General features: G+C 40.5%; 1 protein-coding gene across 3 annotated transcripts in view; it reads right to left on the reverse strand.

Moving 5' to 3' along the window:
• LRRK2 (leucine rich repeat kinase 2) overlaps window positions 1-17,507 on the reverse strand; it is a 148,123-nt gene that overhangs the window by 75,342 nt on the left and 55,274 nt on the right. For all 3 annotated transcript variants that reach the window (XM_056573633.1, XM_056573631.1, XM_056573630.1), the window contains exons 9-21: window positions 16,277-16,396; window positions 15,181-15,308; window positions 13,313-13,392; window positions 13,128-13,234; window positions 10,792-10,921; window positions 9,243-9,367; window positions 9,033-9,166; window positions 7,429-7,573; window positions 6,940-7,079; window positions 5,426-5,554; window positions 4,714-4,884; window positions 4,304-4,583; window positions 3,026-3,196 (exon numbers count right to left, since the gene is read on the reverse strand). In XM_056573633.1, coding sequence (XP_056429608.1) covers window positions 3,026-3,196; window positions 4,304-4,583; window positions 4,714-4,884; window positions 5,426-5,554; window positions 6,940-7,079; window positions 7,429-7,573; window positions 9,033-9,166; window positions 9,243-9,367; window positions 10,792-10,921; window positions 13,128-13,234; window positions 13,313-13,392; window positions 15,181-15,308; window positions 16,277-16,396 — 1,860 coding nt within the window. The remainder of the gene's footprint in view (window positions 1-3,025; window positions 3,197-4,303; window positions 4,584-4,713; window positions 4,885-5,425; window positions 5,555-6,939; window positions 7,080-7,428; window positions 7,574-9,032; window positions 9,167-9,242; window positions 9,368-10,791; window positions 10,922-13,127; window positions 13,235-13,312; window positions 13,393-15,180; window positions 15,309-16,276; window positions 16,397-17,507) is intronic.

Here is a 17,507-nt window from a genome sequence, read left to right on the forward strand (position 1 = left end):
CCAACAAACACCAAGATTGGCAATTTCGCCACTGGCGCCCTGTGCTCTTCACAGATGTAAGCATGTTCACACTGAGCACATGTGACACATGTGACAGAGTCTGGAGACGCCGCAGAGAACATTCTGCTGCCTGCAACATCCTCCAGCATGACCGGTTTGGCGGTGGGTCAGCAATGGTGTGAGGGGGCATTTCTTTGGGGTGCCGCACAGCCCTCAATGTGCTTGCCAGAGATGGCCTGACTGCCATTAGGTACCGAGAGGAGATCCTCAGACCCCTTGTGAGACTATATGCTGGTGCAGTTGGCCCTGGGTTCCTACTAAAGCAAGACAATGCTAGACCTCATGTGGCTGGAGTGTGTCAGCAGTTCCTGCAAGAGGAAGGCATTGATGCTATGGACTGATCCGCCCCTTCCCCAGACCTGAATACGATTGAGCACATCTGGGACATCATGCCTCGCTCCATACACCAAAGCCATGTTGCACCACAGACTGTCCAGGAGTTGGCGGATGTTTTAGTCCAGGTTTGGGAGGACATCCCTCAGGAGGCCATCTGCCACCTCATCAGGAGCATGCCCAGGCATTGTAGGGAGGTCATACGGGCACTTGGGGCCACACACACTACTGAGCCTCATTTTTACTTGTTTTAAGGACATTACATCAAAGTTGGATCAGCCTGTAGTGTGGTTTTCCACTTTGATTTTGAGTGTGACCCCATATCGACCTCCATGGGTTGATAAATTTGATTTCCATTGATAATTTTTGTGTTATTTTATTGTCAGCACATTTAACTATGTAAAGACGAAAGTATTTCATATGATTAATTCATTCACTCAGATCTAGGATGTGTTATCTTAGTCTTCCTGAGTCTTTTTGAGCAGTGTATTTGGTATCACCGCGTGCATAAACATCTGAACTATTAAAGGGGTTATCCACTATAAGGTGATTTTAGCACATACCTGCCAGACAGTAATGGACAAGCTTAGGAAGGATCTGCGCTTCTCTTGGGGCTAAATGGCTATGTTGTGAGATTACCATAACACTGTGGCTAGCTTTTTGTGAACTGAGTTTTCTTCTCTTGCCTACAAATCCCATAGTTCCATTTTTCTCCCTCCCGCACATCAGCCACCCCACCCACTGAAACATTAATGAGCTGCATGCATTCAAAAGACCTGTGGTTTTCAATCAGGGTGCCTACAGCTGTTGCATTAGTTGCAGATTGATCTCTCCCACCAAGCGATCACTCAGCCCATTGAAGCAGACAGGCTCCCTGTCATCAGCCGACTAGTGAGTAAGATCTCAGCTGCATTGCAACCTGGGAAAAAGCTGAGACAACAGTCATTTTGTATGCTGTTAAAAATAAATATTGGGGTGAAAATCACAGAAGAATTGTGAATAAACTGTTACACACAGGTACAGACACTATATAATGAACTACACTAACTTTACAGCCCCTGTAGCATAGTTACATTTTAAAAAGATCCTGGAATACCCTTTTAAAATAAAATGTTAATGGTGCTGTGCTAAGTAAATATAAAAGAATGCCAAAGTCCAAAATTGCAGATTTTGGGTAACACCACATCCTCATAAAACGCACAAAAAAAAAAAAAAAAAAAAAAAGACCAAACCCTCACATATAAGAAAATGTAGTAGCATTAAAAACTACAGATCACGGTGCAAAAAAATGAGCCCTCATACAGCCCTGTATATGGAAAAATAAGAACGTTATAGGGGTTAGCAGAGGGTCAGCAATGCAATACAGCAACAGGCAGCACTTAAGACAGCCAACTTTTTTTTCAGTTTGAAATTGACTGTGCTGAGGCAATTTCCCCAAGCTGTGTATTGCTCAGACAAATTTATCATATGCTGTGCGCCATTTCATACATCACGTCAGCACTTTCACAGCTGAAAATTATTGAACCCAGTCATCAGTCTAGTCCTACATTTCCAGGGGACTTAAAGAGTACCTGTCACTAAACTAAACTTTTAATATATTGTTCCTTATTACAAGACTATTTACTTGCTGTTAAAATTCTCAAGCTTTATAGGTTTTTAATGTGACTGAAAAAACAGCCACTAGATGGCTCTGTACCCCTGCCACAAGTCAAAAAGTTAGTGGTCTCCACCCGACCTTGCAGAAGTTCAAACTCAAGAAGTGGGTGCGGGGCATGGTAAGGCACAGCTCTCTCAGGTTTCAGTGATGCCGCATCTGCTGGGGAATGCCCACTTTCTCCTGCAGGGAGCTCAGACAATGTGAGCAAAGGGTATTTACTTAGACTATTCACACAACTTTATCAGGAGCTTCCATAGTGGAAAACAACACTGCACACATTGACTAAATAGGGTCCATAATTCACCACCAGGGTGCATTAAGCCAGAGCAGAAGATAACAAAAAAAAAAATACCTAGCATGAGCCACCGGAATAATGGAAAGAGTAGTTTCCATAGAAGACTTTATTGGACAATCATAACATGTTTCAGGGCACAGGTGCCCCTTCGTCAAATGAACTGGCGAAATTCATCTGAAGAAGGGGCTCCTATGTCCCAAAACGCGTTACGATTGGCCAATAAAGTCTTCTATGGAAACTACTCTCTCCATTATTCCAGTGGATCATGCTAGGTATCCGTTTTTCCTGATTCATTATATTTTGCATGCTGTTTGGACTGAGTATACTTTGAGCCAAAATAGGAAGGTGGAACCACCTCTTATCACTTCATGCGCTTATGTAGTTGTGTCAGTTACACAACTGGGCCAGGTGAGCGGATTACCATTACCACTGTGGTTGATGTACCTGCAATTCTTGTTAAAAAAAACAAAAAAACGTAATTTGCCCTATAAGGAGCTCTGCCTATTTATTTTAGACTCCTTAAGCATAGAGCCATAGAGCGGCACTACACTGTGGTTTTCCATTATGACATAAACATTGCAGATGTAAACATTGCCCAAAACAGATATGACAGGGAATCAGACAGGTTTTTTTTATTACACCGGAAAAATATCAAAATACATTGTTGTAAAGTAAATTACCTTCACTATCAATGTCATCACTAGTAGCAAATACATCATCAAAACCTTCATGCATAAAGGAGTCATCTTTATCAACCAAATCCTGCAGAGAGCAAAAATCTCCTGAAGATCGGCAACCATAGTGTTTGCTCTGGTAACGAAAAGCCATTCTTGCCAAAATGGGCCCCAGGTCTGAAAGGTAAAAGGTTAATAAGGTATAACTATACAGAACACACAAAGAAAATACTAAAGCAATATCTCACTAATAAACTAATTTTAAATATATTTTACAGTGTGAGTGTTTCGCCACTGGTAAACAGATATTTAAACCCACTGTGATCCCCACTGCCTGTGGTGATATATTTGACATGCTACAGAGTGTGCAATTTGTTCTCAAGAAAATGAAGTTACGGTATACAAAAACCAAGTAACTTTATCTATTTACAAGAATCATGAAGTCAGAGCAAACACATGGAGTTCACCAGAGCTTTATAGGTTGCCACTTAAGTCCTCTTCCACTCCCCCATGACAACATCATAAAGCTGTTGGGTGTTAGTTTGTGCTCCCCCACCTTCCATTTCAGGATGCCCCAATGATGCTCAATAGGTTTTAGGTCTGGAGACATGCTTGGCCAGTCCATCATCTTTATCTATAGCTGCTTTAGCAAGACAGCAGCCATGTTATGTTGGATACTGCTCTGCGGCCCTGTCTCTGAAGGGAGGGGATTATGCCCTGCTTTATGTCACAGTACATGTTGGCATTCATGGTTCCCTTAAAAAAACTATAGCTCCTAAGTGCGAGCAGCACTCATGCAGCCCATGACACTCCCACAACGATGCTTGACTGTAGGCAAGACACACTTGTCTTTGTACTCCTCCCCTGGTTGCCACCACACGCTTGACACCATGAGAACCAAATATGTTTATCTTGGTCTCTTCGAACCACGGACAAGTAATCCAAAGCCCTTAGTCTGCTTGTCTTTAGCAATCTGTTTTTGGGCTTTTTTGTGCATCATCTTTTGAAGAGACTTCCCTCTAGGATGACAGCCATGCTTACCAATTTAATGCAGTGTGTGGCGCATGGTCTGAACACTAACAGGCTGACCTCTACCCCTTTAACCTAGGCAGCAATGCTGACAGCACTCATATGTCTATTTTCAAAAGACAACCTCTGGATATGATGCGCATTCATCTTCTTTGGTCATCCATGATGAGGTCTGTTCTGAGTGGAACCTGTTCATTAAAACTTAATTAATTAACAAATAATATAAATACAACATCATGCAGGCAAGAAACATACCTTTATTTCCTTCATAATCTTGTGAAGGTTTTTTTTGTGTATTTTGTTTTTCCGAGAACAGTGGATTAAGCCATGAAGGTTGTATATTGCCCATATGAAATCCTCCCAGGCAAATGCTGTTATTAGCCACATCTAAGCCAAGTTTTTTTAAAAGCAGGCTTATGACCTCATTGTTGCCATTCCTTATGCTGACTTCAAGGGCCTTTCGTGAATCCTGTTCACGAACTCCATAATTTAACAATAGCTCCACCAGCTTAGCATTGCTTCCCTTCTCACATACCTAAAGAATATTCATAAAACAACCAAAAATTATAAAACCACCTAGAAAATAGGCCTAGAAGACAGAATAAAAGATTAATCACAAATTTTACAAAAATAAACCAGGGCAGAGCAATAGAACTCCAGTGTACCTGATAAATTAAAGATGTACTCTTGTTTTTTTTATTAACATCTGCTCCTAACAATAGCAAAGCTTCCGCAATGACCATCTGATTTTCTCCACAGGCCTTCACAAGCAATTTGTTCTTTAAATCATCTTCCAAAGTCATTTCAGCAAAACAGCGATAACATAATACCTGAAACTAAACCATGGATAGACATCTTATGATGAGTGCAACAGAATAAGAAAAAAAAGATCTGAACATACAATAGCAGTTTAATATTTGAGGATTTTTTAGCTGGACAAGATCATTCCTTCAGTGGGAAATTTCTGCTGCTGAAATTCTGTAGTGTGCACAGTGCAGCGTGATCCCATTAACAGCAATTGGATTCTGCTGAACCAGAACTTGATTGGAAATTCCGTAGTGTGAACCTAGCCTAACAGTACCCCTCCCATGCAACACACATTAACAATGTGCTTTTGGGCCTCCATACAGTAATATTGTCCCTCTCAGTGTCCCCAAAGGGTAATACTGTTCCCAACACGTGCCTCTTAGTGTAGCCTCAAACAGCAGGTGCCCCCTTAGTGCCCACACAAACAATAATTTCCCCTTTGAATCTGCCCTCTTGCATAGGTTTAAGTTAAAAAGATTGCCTATATTTCTAAAGTTTGATAAAAAAATTATATTTTTCGAAAGAAATGAATACCTCTAAACAAAAGAAAGTGAATTTATCTTGGATTACCTTCTGATCCCGTTTGTTTGCCAGGCACATAGATATTTGGTAAAAAAGTACAGAATCAAAATCTTGTAGTTCTAAAATTTTTGCAAAACTGTGTGACAGCTTCATCAGCGTTAAGGCAGTCCGAAATCCCTAAAAATGTAAAAATAGATGTAGCAGCTATCGATTTAAAGGGAATGTTAGCTGGTTTTACAAGGAGTAACTTGTCACAGCACCAGATTACATTTGGAAATTCTGCTTGTGAGAAATTCCTATCTGACAGAAGAGAGCACAGAGGAGTCCTATCAGACAGGAGAGAGCACAGAGGAGACCTATCAGACAGGAGAGGGCACAGAGGAGTCCTATCAGACAGGAGAGAGCACAGAGGAGACCTATCAGACAGGAGAGAGCACAGAGGAGACCTATCAGACAGGAGAGAGCACAGAGGAGTCCTATCAGACAGGAGAGAGCACAGAGGAGTCCTATCAGACAGGAGAGAGCACAGAGGAGTCCTATCAGACAGGAGAGAGCACAGAGGAGTCCTATCAGACAGGAGAGAGCACAGAGGAGTCCTATCAGACAGGAGAGAGCACAGAGGAGTCCTATCAGACATGAGAGAGCACAGAGGAGTCCTATCAGAGATGAGAGAGCACAGATGAGTCCTATCAGACAGGAGAGAGCACAGAGGAGACCTATCAGACAGGAGAGAGCACAGAGGAGTCCTATCAGACAGGAGAGAGCACAGAGGAGTCCTATCAGACAGGAGAGTGCACAGAGGAGTCCTATCAGACAGGAGAGAGCACAGAGGAGTCCTATCGGACAGGAGAGTGCACAGAGGAGTCCTATCAGACAGGAGAGAGCACAGAGGAGTCCTATCAGACAGGAGAGTGCACAGAGGAGTCCTATCAGACAGGAGAGAGCACAGAGGAGTCCTATCAGACAGGAGAGAACACAGAGGAGTACTTTCAGACATGAGAGAGCACAGAGGAGTCCTATCAGACAGGAGAGAGCACAGAGGAGTCCTATCAGACAGGAGAGAGCACAGAGGAGTCCTATCAGACAGGAGAGAGCACAGAGGAGTACTATCAGAAAGGAGAGAGCACAGAGGAGTACTATCAGACAGGAGAGAGCACAGAGGAGTACTATCAGACAGGAGAGAGCACAGAGGAGTACTATCAGAAAGGAGAGAGCAAAGAGGAGTGCTAGTCCACCCTCACTTACTGGACTTTGTCGATGCCTGTGCTTCAGCTTGGACAAAGCCATGATTTAATAAGCCATGAATTTTTATAAAAAAAAGGAAATAAAATGTCTTATCAAGTATGTTAGAAAGGTTAATGTTTTGGCAAGATGTACAACATATAAAAAGTTTTTGGATCTGACAGTGCCCATTTAAATATATGAATTACTACAACTGTTTCCACAAATGAAGCTTTTTTAGCCACATATTTTTTTTATTAATTATCTAATCTATCTCAAGGTCTTATATTTCCCTTTCTGTTTTGTATGAAATGCTGCAAAAATAATTAAACATAACTTGCCTCCTCTTGTATCCGGACAACATCTTTATAGCACTGTAATGTGGAAGTCAAGTGAGTTGATAAAAGGTGCATTGTTTCAATGCATAGATACTTTCTTGTTATTAGAAAGGACAAGAGACAAAAACCAAAATACTGAATTTCTGCAAAACAAGCAAAACTAAGTTTAAGAAAAAGCCAATATCTTAAAAGTTACTCAAGTACAAATGGAAAGTTGTATTTTATATTAAAGAGCTTAATTGTTAGAATATCAATATATAAATTTATTGCAATGAACTATAATTAAAACAGCATTTAATATAAAGTTAGGTTAGGGTCAAACTTGCAGTAATTTGCTTCTTATTTTCTGCTGCATATTTTCTTACCCATTGAAGTTAATGGGCAGCAAAATACGCAGCAGCAAATATGCAAGGAAATTTTGACACGTGTAACCCTACTCTAATAAAACAAAAGAAAAATCTTAAATTAGGAAATAAATGGAAATATTATTACCTTCATTTCCAGGATACATCTGGATACTATGCAAAATAGTATCCAAAGCTCCCTGTTCTGATAGCAACTCTAAAGACCCTGAACATTCTGACAGTGAGTTTACTACTTTTAGACCACATTCTTGTATTCCTGGATGGGAAATAAACTGCCAAAAAAAACAAACAATAAAAATATAGATTTAAAAATGGGTTTTATGTTAAAAACTATTTTTCTTTTTAAATCAACTTGTGCCACAAAGATTTGTAAATTACTTCTATTTAAAAATCTTAACCCTTTCAGTACTTAGCTGCTGTATGCTCCACAGGAAGTTATTTTCTTTTTAAATTTCCTTTCTGTCTGATCACAGTACTCTCTGCTGACACCTCTGACTGTCTCAGAGACTGTCAAACCTCTGACTGTCTCAGGGACTGTCAAGAGCAGGATAGGTTTGCTATGGGGATTTGCTCCTGCTCTTGACAATTCTTGAGACAGATAGAGGTGTCAGCAGAGAGAACTGTGGAGCATACAGCAGCTGATAAGTACTGGAAGGATTAAGATTTTTAAATAGAAGCAATTTACATATCTGTTTAATGTTCTGGCACCAGTTGATTAAAAAATAGTTTTTCACCAGAGTAATAATACACACAGAGTAACACAGAGCAATAGTAGTGTTCAATGAAAAATTGACATACAACACAAGCAGGGACTGATCTGTAAATAAAACTGAAAAATGTGTACTTTTTGTCTTGTATTCTGAAACTGATTTTAATGGCATTATAATCTATAAAAACTAGATTGGATATGCAGAAAAAGTAATAAAAAATTGATACAAAATGTACTACTTGTAATCAGTTCTGATACCTAAAGTTTTCACTTACCTTTGTGTATGTACTAGTCCAGGTATTGGGACTTTCATAGTTTGTCATACCAAAGGAGTGGTAGCAAAAAAGACAGCCTAGTCTAGTTATATGACATGGCTCATTCATAAGGTTTTTTTTTATATATATCAACTGGCTCAAGAAAGTGAAACAGATTTGTAAATTACTTCTATTAAAAAATCTTAATCCTTTCAGTAGTTATCAGCTACTGAAGTTGAGTTGTTCTTTTCTGTCTGACAACAGTGCTCTCTGCTGACACCTCTGCTTGTCTCCGTAACTGCCCGAAGCATTAGAGGATTGCTATGGGAATTTGCTCCTACTCTGGACAGTTCCTGAGACAAGCAGAGGTGTCAGCAGAGAGCACTGTCGTCAGACAGAAAAGAACAACTCAACTTCAGCAGCTGATAACTACTGGAATGATTAAGATTGTTTAATAGAAGGAATTTACAAATCTTTTTAACTTTCTGGAGCCAGTTGATATAAAAAAAAAAAATATTTAAAAAAGTAGTTTTTTTTCCTGGAATACCACTTTAATTTGCTATCTGGTTCTATGATGGCTTGTTTTGTATGGTAAAGTGGATGACAATCTGATTGAATGTCATCCACTTTTTCTTTACAATAAATTTGATAAATCTCTCCCATAGTGTTAATTTTAAGAAACAAATGAATTATATTTACTGACTTGCAAGCCAAAATGATGTATGCATTTTGTAGTTAGCAAAGGAAACAAAACGCTACTGCATATACCTTGTTGAGTGCTTGCAAAATGAACTTATGAGTTCCTTCAAGTAAGCACTGGTTCCTGATTACTTTGCGTGGAAGATTAAGGAATGAACTTTCTTCTGCTTTCACAGGACTATTTTGCACATCATATGCAGCGTCTGAAAGATACAAATATTTTAGGAACCCCTATATACATACATGTATACATGGACTTAATTACATATGCTCACTCACCATCGCACATGATCTGCAACATTACTCGCAGAGCTTTCAGCTGGACCCCAGGTACCTTTTTGTGCTTCTTCATAGCATTTAACAGACATGTCATGGTCACAGTCAATACATCCAAATTAAAGGAGCTATTAAAATGAAGAAGTATTTGTATAAAACTGCAATGTATAAAATATGACATGGTAGCTTAAAAAAAGACAGCTATGAAGTATTGACAGCATTACAGTGTGTAGAGCAGTGTTTCCCAACCAGGGTGCCTCCAGCTGTGGCAAAACTACAACTCCCAGCATGCCCGGATAGTCTTTAGGCACATTCCACAATCTTTGGGTGTTGTCAAAGCTGGAAACACCCCAGTGGTGAAACACTGCTGTATATGAAAACCAATAAATTGAGGCCAAAAACAAACAAGGTATAAACCACTGTTCGGTGCCCAAAAATACTAGAAAACCTATATAGATGCACCAAACTGACACAATATTATGAGTAAATATAAATCTTTATTATAATCAGATAAGATAAAACATGATAAAAAATCAGCAGCAGTTAGAAAGAAAACGACTCCGAACACAGATATTAAATAATGTCCAATAGGCACATGGAATGGCACATAAATATAGGTATACAATACTCAATGAAAAGTGGACTTAAAAACAAGCCACAGTACATGTATATATATAAAGAATACACCTAGAGGTGCCTAAGTAAACCCAGTACACTAATGTAAACAAGAAGGACATATAAAGAAGTATAGCTAGTATAGTGTCATTTGCCCAGTGCTATCGGCAGTATGAATACAGGGAGACAAGGATGTTGCCCATATATATCTGAGGGGAAACAAACCACCTCGGTAAAAGTTGGAGCATCGGTTGTCCCTGAAAAAAGTTTTATTAAACATATAAGACTGTCCATGCACCTAGCCAACTGACACCCAGCTATACTTACAAAGGTCGGGAGCCTACCCCTACGTCGTTTCGCTCACTCGCTTCCTCCCTGAGGAATATTCCAGGTTAATACTTCTTCAAAAAGACAGACGAGTCCTACATGGCTTAGAAGTTTTTGTTTGCTTTATTTTAAAAGACAATGCCAGCATATTTATGCTTCCCGGACCACAGGCATCAACCCACCATGACAGGCTCACTCATCACGGTCAACTATGTTTTACTCTAACACAGTTTGACTACAAGTTATGGCATTAGAAAAGTGTCAGGAAGCCAGTCTTCTCACTGCCCTGCTTGACTGATCGGTTTCTCCTGGCTTTGTGTATATGGATAGACCTGTCAATCAGGCTGAGTCAGGCTGGAGTGAAGCCATTGAAACCACCTCCCAGACACTTCCCATGTGATAAAGCTCAGAGTTTAAATCTGTAGCGTTTCCCATGCCCCCCAAATTTGATTAGATGCATGTTCTAGTTTACTGCTCCCTTGGCAGTCGTTTAGCACTTGAAGATTGCAAAAGTTCCCCCCTCCCAATTTTGCCAATGCCACAGAATTGTAAATACAAAACTAGAAATGATTAGAGTATCAGCAGTTTTCCCATCCAAGAGTAAGAATACCTTCCATTAAAAAGTTGAAAAAGGACTCGGCAGGCACTTTCTGATGCTTCTGAAGAATCTAGATGTTCCTTCATTATTTCTAGCACATTAATATGAACACCTTTTTCCAATAAAATCTTTCTAATCACCACTGGAAATAAAATAAAATAAATAAAGTGTTAAATGTAAAAAAAAAATTCACAATGTAATCCCACTTCTAATACCAATACCAACAAGCCTCTGTGCTGAAAAAAAAAAAAACCTTTAAAAGGAAATCTGTATAGACAGGTAGTGCAGGTGACACTGATGACAACGATACTTATCTGGTCCCGTTCCGTGCTGTGGTTGTCCGGCTATCCTCTTCAGTATCTTCTGCTCCAGGCCCGACTTGGAGCATGGGCGGAGCTTAGTGACATCCCCGCTGCTGTTCTCTGCTGGGTCCTGCTGCTAGCAAACAGCAGTGGTGATGTCACTAGGCTCCGATCATGCTTCAAGTTGGGCCTGGAGCATATGTTCATATGTGCCATATTTTGATGGGTATTTTCTGCAGCTATTTTCCAACCCATTGAAGTACCCTAAGGAGCCTAACTGTACTTATTCTAAATTATTTCAAGATATTTTCACCATTTATATAGATAGCTATTTTCGAAATCAAAGTTTCATGGCACAGCAGCTCACTAGAATATGTAATTTACGATGTAAGCATCATTTGATATCCCACACTGTAAACCAAAAACATCTGAATTTATCTTACAAGGGGTAATTTAGGATTTGTGAGCGCTTATGCCATGTGCCTCTGATGCCAAGTTATGTATGGTGTCAATTTACTTATATTACCTGTCTGGGGTGGATTATTTTCTTTTTTGTATTTTCATGCCCCTGCAGCTTCCACATTCTTTTGGACTAGGGATTACTGTTGTATAAAGCCTTTCCTGGCTTGCTGTGCGGCTTGAGATAATATGTCGCAAGTCAGCTGATCACAGGTTGCTTGGCTGCTTCTCAAGCCAGCCCCCTGATGATGTTTGTGGCTCATCTGTACGTCCCACTGTGCCACCACTGAATGCATCCCTTGCTGTCATGTGACCTCAGCACAGTTTGAAATCACATGACAGCAGATAGTGCGGACGCATTTATTGCTGATATGGCGGAATGTACAAATGACCTGCACACGTCATCAGGAGGCTGGTTTGAGAGGCAGCCAAGTCCCTTTGATCAGCTGACTTGTGGCGTGTTGTCTCCAACTGCACAGCAAGCCAGGAAAGGCTCGCCACGACAGTAATATCTCTAGTGACTCTATGAACATGCTCAAATGGCTAAACATGTTTTCTTCCTCAACATCTTTAGTACCAACATACTTTCCAGTAAAAAAAGAAGACTTAACGTCACTTTGCCCCCTCATTTTCCCCAAAATCTAAATTAACAATAAGGCTGACCACAAAATGTATCTTCTGGTTCAACTCTATTTAAAATGGCTTTTCTAAAAACATACCTACTGGCCCAGTATGCTTGTTTAAAGTGGTATTCTGGTTTATTTAAAAAATATAATGCAGCGACTAGGGTGGTAAATAAATAAAGAATGCTACATTCACCTAGCCTGGTACAGCAACAGCACTCTGCTCCTCCCTGGTGCCTATGTTTACATCCCCTATGGAAGCACTGTCCCAGCTGTGCAGATTCTATCCACTGCTGTCTCAGTGATTGGCATCAGTGGATTGGGAATGTCATCAGAAGCCTCTCCAGTGAAAGTAAACAGAGGGACCTGGATGGACAGAAGCTTCAGTGTTGGATCTGGTGAAGTGAGTATGGGGTAGGTCCTTAGGCTGCAGTTTGTATTTGAAATAAATCAGAATACCACTTTAATCAACAGTGGAGAGAGACAAGCCACATATCTTTAGTAACAACCAGCAAAAATAAAGAAATCAGGTAGGTTGAAATATTTTCCCCAAAATCCTCTCTTATTTCTGGGCATGTAGATGATTGAAGAGATAGGTCTTTGTTGAGGAGCAACACTTAGTTTTGCTTGTTTTCTACTGAAAACAGAGCAGTGTTAGAGGGCTCCTGCTCCAGTCATGTTCACTGATGAGACATCTAACAAGAAAAAGCCTCATATCTGGCAGAGGCAAAACTCTTCCTAATCACTAATGCCTGCCTAGCAATAACTTCCACTTCCAGGGTCAAGTACTAAGTATCAACATTTAGAGTAAATGTAACCATAAGTGAACATTTACATTAAATAACCATGTTGTCAAAAACATTTGATTGTAATTTCTCATTTATCAGACCAAAAATATTATTGCTGCAAACCGTGACTGAAAGGATTCCGACAATAAACAAAAACAAATTGAAACCGCATTTACCATTGTGTCCGGACAGAGTGGCTAGCGCAGTGGTGGCTGCTTGGAAAACTTCCTTGGAAGAAGAATGCATCAGCATGGACAACATCACTTCTTTGTGTACAGGGTACCTGAGGTAAGGTTTATACTGTTAAATCTCAAGCATTAAACCACCTTTATCACAAAATGCAATAATGATTGATACTTACTGATTCTGTTCATCTCCGATTCTATCATGCAGCTCACGATGGTACATAAGAAGATTATTCAGGGCCCAGCAGGCAGCTTCCTAGTAAAGAGAATACTTTAATAGTAAACAATTTAAGATTTCTTCAGAGTTGCATAGACTACACATAAATCTGCATGTACGCTCATTTGTATATTATTCATGAATCTAATCATTGTAATTCACACTATATTTATGTGGCGTCTGATATTTAACTCACTTCTATGGATCCAATACTATCTACAGTAAAGTAATACTTCCTCACATTACTTTTTAACCTTTGCCCCTTTAAAATGATGTGGTAGTTTTTCTTCTTTTAAATATCCTCTCCTTCTTTACCGTGTTGATTTCCTTTATGTATTTAAAAGGTTCACTCCCCTACTGCCTTATCTTTCTTTAAAGCCATACATGTTATCCTGCAATCCATGTACTAGTTTAGAAGCCCTTCTATGATCTCTCTCCAATGTATCTATATCCTTCTGGAGATACGGTCTTCAGGACTGCACACAATACTCCAAGTGAGGTCTCACATGTGCTTTGTACAGTGGCATGAGCACTTCCATCTTTTTACTCTAACACGCAAGGGTAAGCATTCAACCCCCGGAGAAAATAGACTAGAATATCAGAAGATTTTCTAGCACTGCTGACACTTTCCTCTAGCAATTAACAGGGGTCATACTAGTCAGATTTCTGCCAACAAGACAATGAAAGTGTATTCTAGTTTTTTTCCTGTAAAAATAAAAAAAAATTGAGTATGGAATATGCTCTTTTAGAATGATAAATAATCTGTTCATAGCATGGTATTCAAACTATATAACATTTGGAACCTCATGAAAGATATTTGAGAATCTTTGTAAGTTCTCCAGTCTCAACAGAAGACAAGCAAATCTTGGAATACAAATTAAATACTGAAAATGTAAAGAAATGCAATATGCATATCTATCGCTAGGGGCGCTGCAGGGAAAAAGTTTCAGTTTAATTTGGATGTGGCAGGGCTCCATCTTGTTGGTATTACAATCTTTGATTATTCTGTCTTCTTAGATCAGCTTTAATTGATATTTATCTATCTGGCGGAGAGCGCCAAGGACGCATAAGTAGCAAGGGTTCCAAACAGGATACTGCGGAGGTCAGACCTCTCACAAACAACCAAATCTACTATCCATGAATTGGGATTAAATGTCTAAAAAGTTCAGTTCCCTGGACTAAACCTTTAAAGGAGTAGTCCAGTGGTGAATCCAGTGGTGAACAACTTATCCCCTATCCTAAGGATAGGGCATAAGTTTGAGATCGCGGGGGGTCCGACCGCTGGGGCCCCCTGTGATCTCATGTACGGAGCCCCGACAGCCCGCGGGAAGGGGGCGTGTCGACCTCCGCACGAAGCGGCGGCCGACACGCCCCCTCAATACAACTCTATGGCAGAGCCGAAGCGCTGCCTTCGGCAATCTCCGGCTCTGCCATAGAGATGTATTGAGGGGGCGTGTCGGCAGCCGCTTCGTGCGGTGGCCGACACCCGCTATCTGGCCGGTGAGCCTGGCCCCCGTACAGAGAGATCTCAGGGGGCCCCAGCGGTCCTTAGGATAGGGGATACGTTTTTCACCACTGGACTACCCCTTTAATGTTCTCCCCCATCAGATAATATTCTTGGTGACTAGTAATTTTTCTTCTTTTCCTCCTCTCAGTAAAATAGTGATACAAACATCCAACATTGAAATCCAAAACTACTCCGCTCTGCTTTTTACTTTTTCCAAAAAAATTCAATTTTTCAGGAAAAAAAGCACTGGAAATTTTTTGGAAATGTTGCATCTTTACTCATTATAACTAAGTGAAAGAGTTAAGGATCAGTTTGTTCACCTGGACTTCAGTGTTCTTCTTATGAAGTTTTAAAGCTTTAAATGAAGCTTCAAACCAATACAACTGTCCTCTGTTGTCTTCGGTATCTTCTCCATCGTCTAAGTCTTTGTTTAAAATTATAGTTTCAGCTTTAAAAAGGGAATACAAAAAAATAAGGTGAGTAAAATAATTAAAAAATAAAATTAACTGTAGCACTCTAGAGCTGTAGTTGACCACAATGAAGTAATGAAGTACAATGTAAGCGAGTAGGCTTCTAGGAAGGCTTCAAAATTAAAACCTGCAGAATGTCTGATATCTGAATACCTGATTTGCATCCCAAATTTCATTCATTGCAATGGAAAGAGTAAAATGATCTCAAGCAAATCAAAGTCCCTATCAATAGTCAAGAGTGTGTAACTGCTATTTTATGGTTCTTGCCCCTTATTAGTCCTGATGAGAAGAACCCTGAAACATGTGGCTACAGATTGGTGACTCTTGCTTTGGAGGACACTCTGGTCTGGCTTATTACTTCTTCCTGGAGGGGAGCTGGTTTGTATACTATTTCCCATGGAGCTTTGCCTAAAAATGTATCTCCACAGATCACTGAGCCTTTTTAATAAGAAATAGTACCCTCTGGTGCTTTGTTTATGGCATGTCTTTGGTCATAATCCAGTATCCTGCTTTGTTCTAATGAGGTACTAGAATCCTGAAAAAGCTGTCTGCTCAAATAAAAGTTAAATATAAAAGTTCTGCCACAGTTTTTTTTCTATTAACTATCTCAAATGCAATTATGTGCACCTCCCTGTGGCAGAAGCACAACTCATTTCTGTAAAGTTCTCTGTTGCTCATCTCAAGGTTCATGCAACAGTTGCACCACCAGTGTCATAGGACCAAATGCATTTTCTTCATGTCTGGTGTAAATACATTATAAATATATTGTGAAACACCATGTTAATCAACTGGGCGTGTGCACTTTTAATGAATATAGCGCTTGCTGAACTGACGTATAGTAGTAATACATTACAACCCACTGTGTAGCCCAAGCCTTAACCCACATATTAATGTAGACATTTATTTTTGGATGTGGGGTAAAAGTTGGGGGTGGGTATCTACTTACTAAGAAGAGCCAGACACGTTAGAGCAGCTGCTTGCAGTTTTGAATTTGCAGGAAAGTTTATCAGTGCCTTTATAATGACTTCATGGGCTTCATTTAAAACCAGGATGTTAAAAAAGCTTCCTATGAAAAGATGTACAGTAAAAATATTTGCATTATTTTGGTTATGTCATTTGTGGAAGCAAAATATTACAGTAGTTATTCCACCATTAAATATCATATTCATTGTATAGATCATAATAAACTTAAAGGGGTATTCACGCCTTATACATCTTATGCCCAATCCTCAAGGGTCCCTGTCGCTGGGATGCCAGGGGCTGCACCGAGATTGAGGGGGTCCCAGCGGCAGGACCCCTGCAATCATACATCTTATCCTCTATCCTTTGGATAGGGGATAAGATGTATAAGGCCAGAATACCCTATTAACCTGTTGGGGACCACGGGCATATGGGTACGCCTTGCGCCCTGATACTTAAGGACTAAGGGACATACCTGTATGCCCGTGGAAATTTCGATCCCCGCCACTAGCCGGACGGGGATCGGAACGGGATGCCTACTGAAATCATTCAATTGGCATCCCATGCAAATGCCTTGGGGGGTCCTGAGACCACCCCATGTCGGCGATTGCCATAAATCGCCGATTAATTCAGAACAATGATTTGCGACGATTCCGGACTGATCGGGTCTCTGATGACCTGATAGCCTGGAAAATAGGGATGATCGGAGCTGTCAGATATGTGTGGGGGCCGGGGATGCGGCAGGGACCGCCGGCGGCCGTTACCTAGGTTCACGCGAGGAACAGGGACCGACGTCTGATAGGAGGAGCAGGCAAGTGGAGGCAGCGGCGGTGGTGTCACACATGCAGCAGTGAAGATTGCCGTAAAGTGATCTTCACTGCTGCTTCTAGGAGTTTCAAAACTACAACTCAGAGCATGCCCAGACAACCTTTGGCTGTCTGGGCATGCTGGGTGTTGTAGTTTTGCAACATCTGGAGGGCCACAGTTTGGAGACCACTGTCCTTCCAGATGTTGCAAAACTAAAACTCTCTGCATGCCCAGACAGTCCAGGCATGCTGGGAGTTGTAGTTCTGTAACATCTGGCCCTTCAAATGTTGCAGAACTACAACTCCCAGCATGTCTGGACGGTCTCAGCATGCTGGGAGTTGTCGTTTTGCAACATCTGGAAGGGCACTGTTTGGAGACCACTATACAGTTAGTGTAAAAAATGTAAATTT

The sequence above is a fragment of the Hyla sarda genome, chromosome 4 (genome assembly GCF_029499605.1).
Source record: "Hyla sarda isolate aHylSar1 chromosome 4, aHylSar1.hap1, whole genome shotgun sequence".
NCBI classification, from domain to species: Eukaryota; Metazoa; Chordata; class Amphibia; order Anura; family Hylidae; genus Hyla; species Hyla sarda.